The 424-nt window shown below is 37.3% G+C and overlaps 1 protein-coding gene across 1 annotated transcript in view; it reads left to right on the top strand.

Annotated features, from left to right (window-relative positions):
• EMH_0009760 (uncharacterized protein) overlaps positions 1–140 on the top strand; it is a gene marked incomplete at both ends in the record, with an annotated part of 3,546 nt that extends 3,406 nt beyond the window's left edge. Inside the window, one exon of the mRNA XM_013498751.1 lies at positions 2–140. Coding sequence (XP_013354205.1) covers positions 2–140 — 139 coding nt within the window. The remainder of the gene's footprint in view (position 1) is intronic.
• Between the last annotated feature and the right edge of the window lie 284 nt (positions 141–424).

Genomic DNA, 424 nt, shown 5'->3' with positions numbered 1-424 from the left:
CAGCAGCAGCAGCAGCAGCAGCAGCAGCAGCAGCAGCAGCAGCAGCAGCAGCAGCGGTAGCGGCAGCAGCAGCAGCAGCAGCGGCAGCAAACTCGCAAAAGGAGAATATGTCTTCTCTATGCAAGATATACAAGATGTAGCCAGTGGGTATTCTGTTGCTGCTGCTGTTGTTGCTGTTGTTGCTGTTGCTGCTGCTGCTGTTGCTGCTGCTGCTGCTGCTGTTGCTGCTGCTGCTGCTGCTGTTTGTTCGTTTGTAATACTAAATAAATAAATTTATTTGTAAATAAGTTTATCCGTAAATATATAAATACATATATACATAAATATAAATATAAATATAAATCTAAAAATAAATATAAATATAAATATAAATATAAATAAATATAAATATAAACAGAAACATAAACATAAAACTATATCTCCA

Source organism: Eimeria mitis, genomic scaffold (genome assembly GCF_000499745.2).
Source record: "Eimeria mitis Houghton genomic scaffold, Emh_scaff369, whole genome shotgun sequence".
NCBI classification, from domain to species: domain Eukaryota; phylum Apicomplexa; class Conoidasida; order Eucoccidiorida; family Eimeriidae; genus Eimeria; species Eimeria mitis.
Note: the sequence above shows the minus strand (reverse complement) of the source record. Positions and strands in the feature narration are given on the sequence as shown.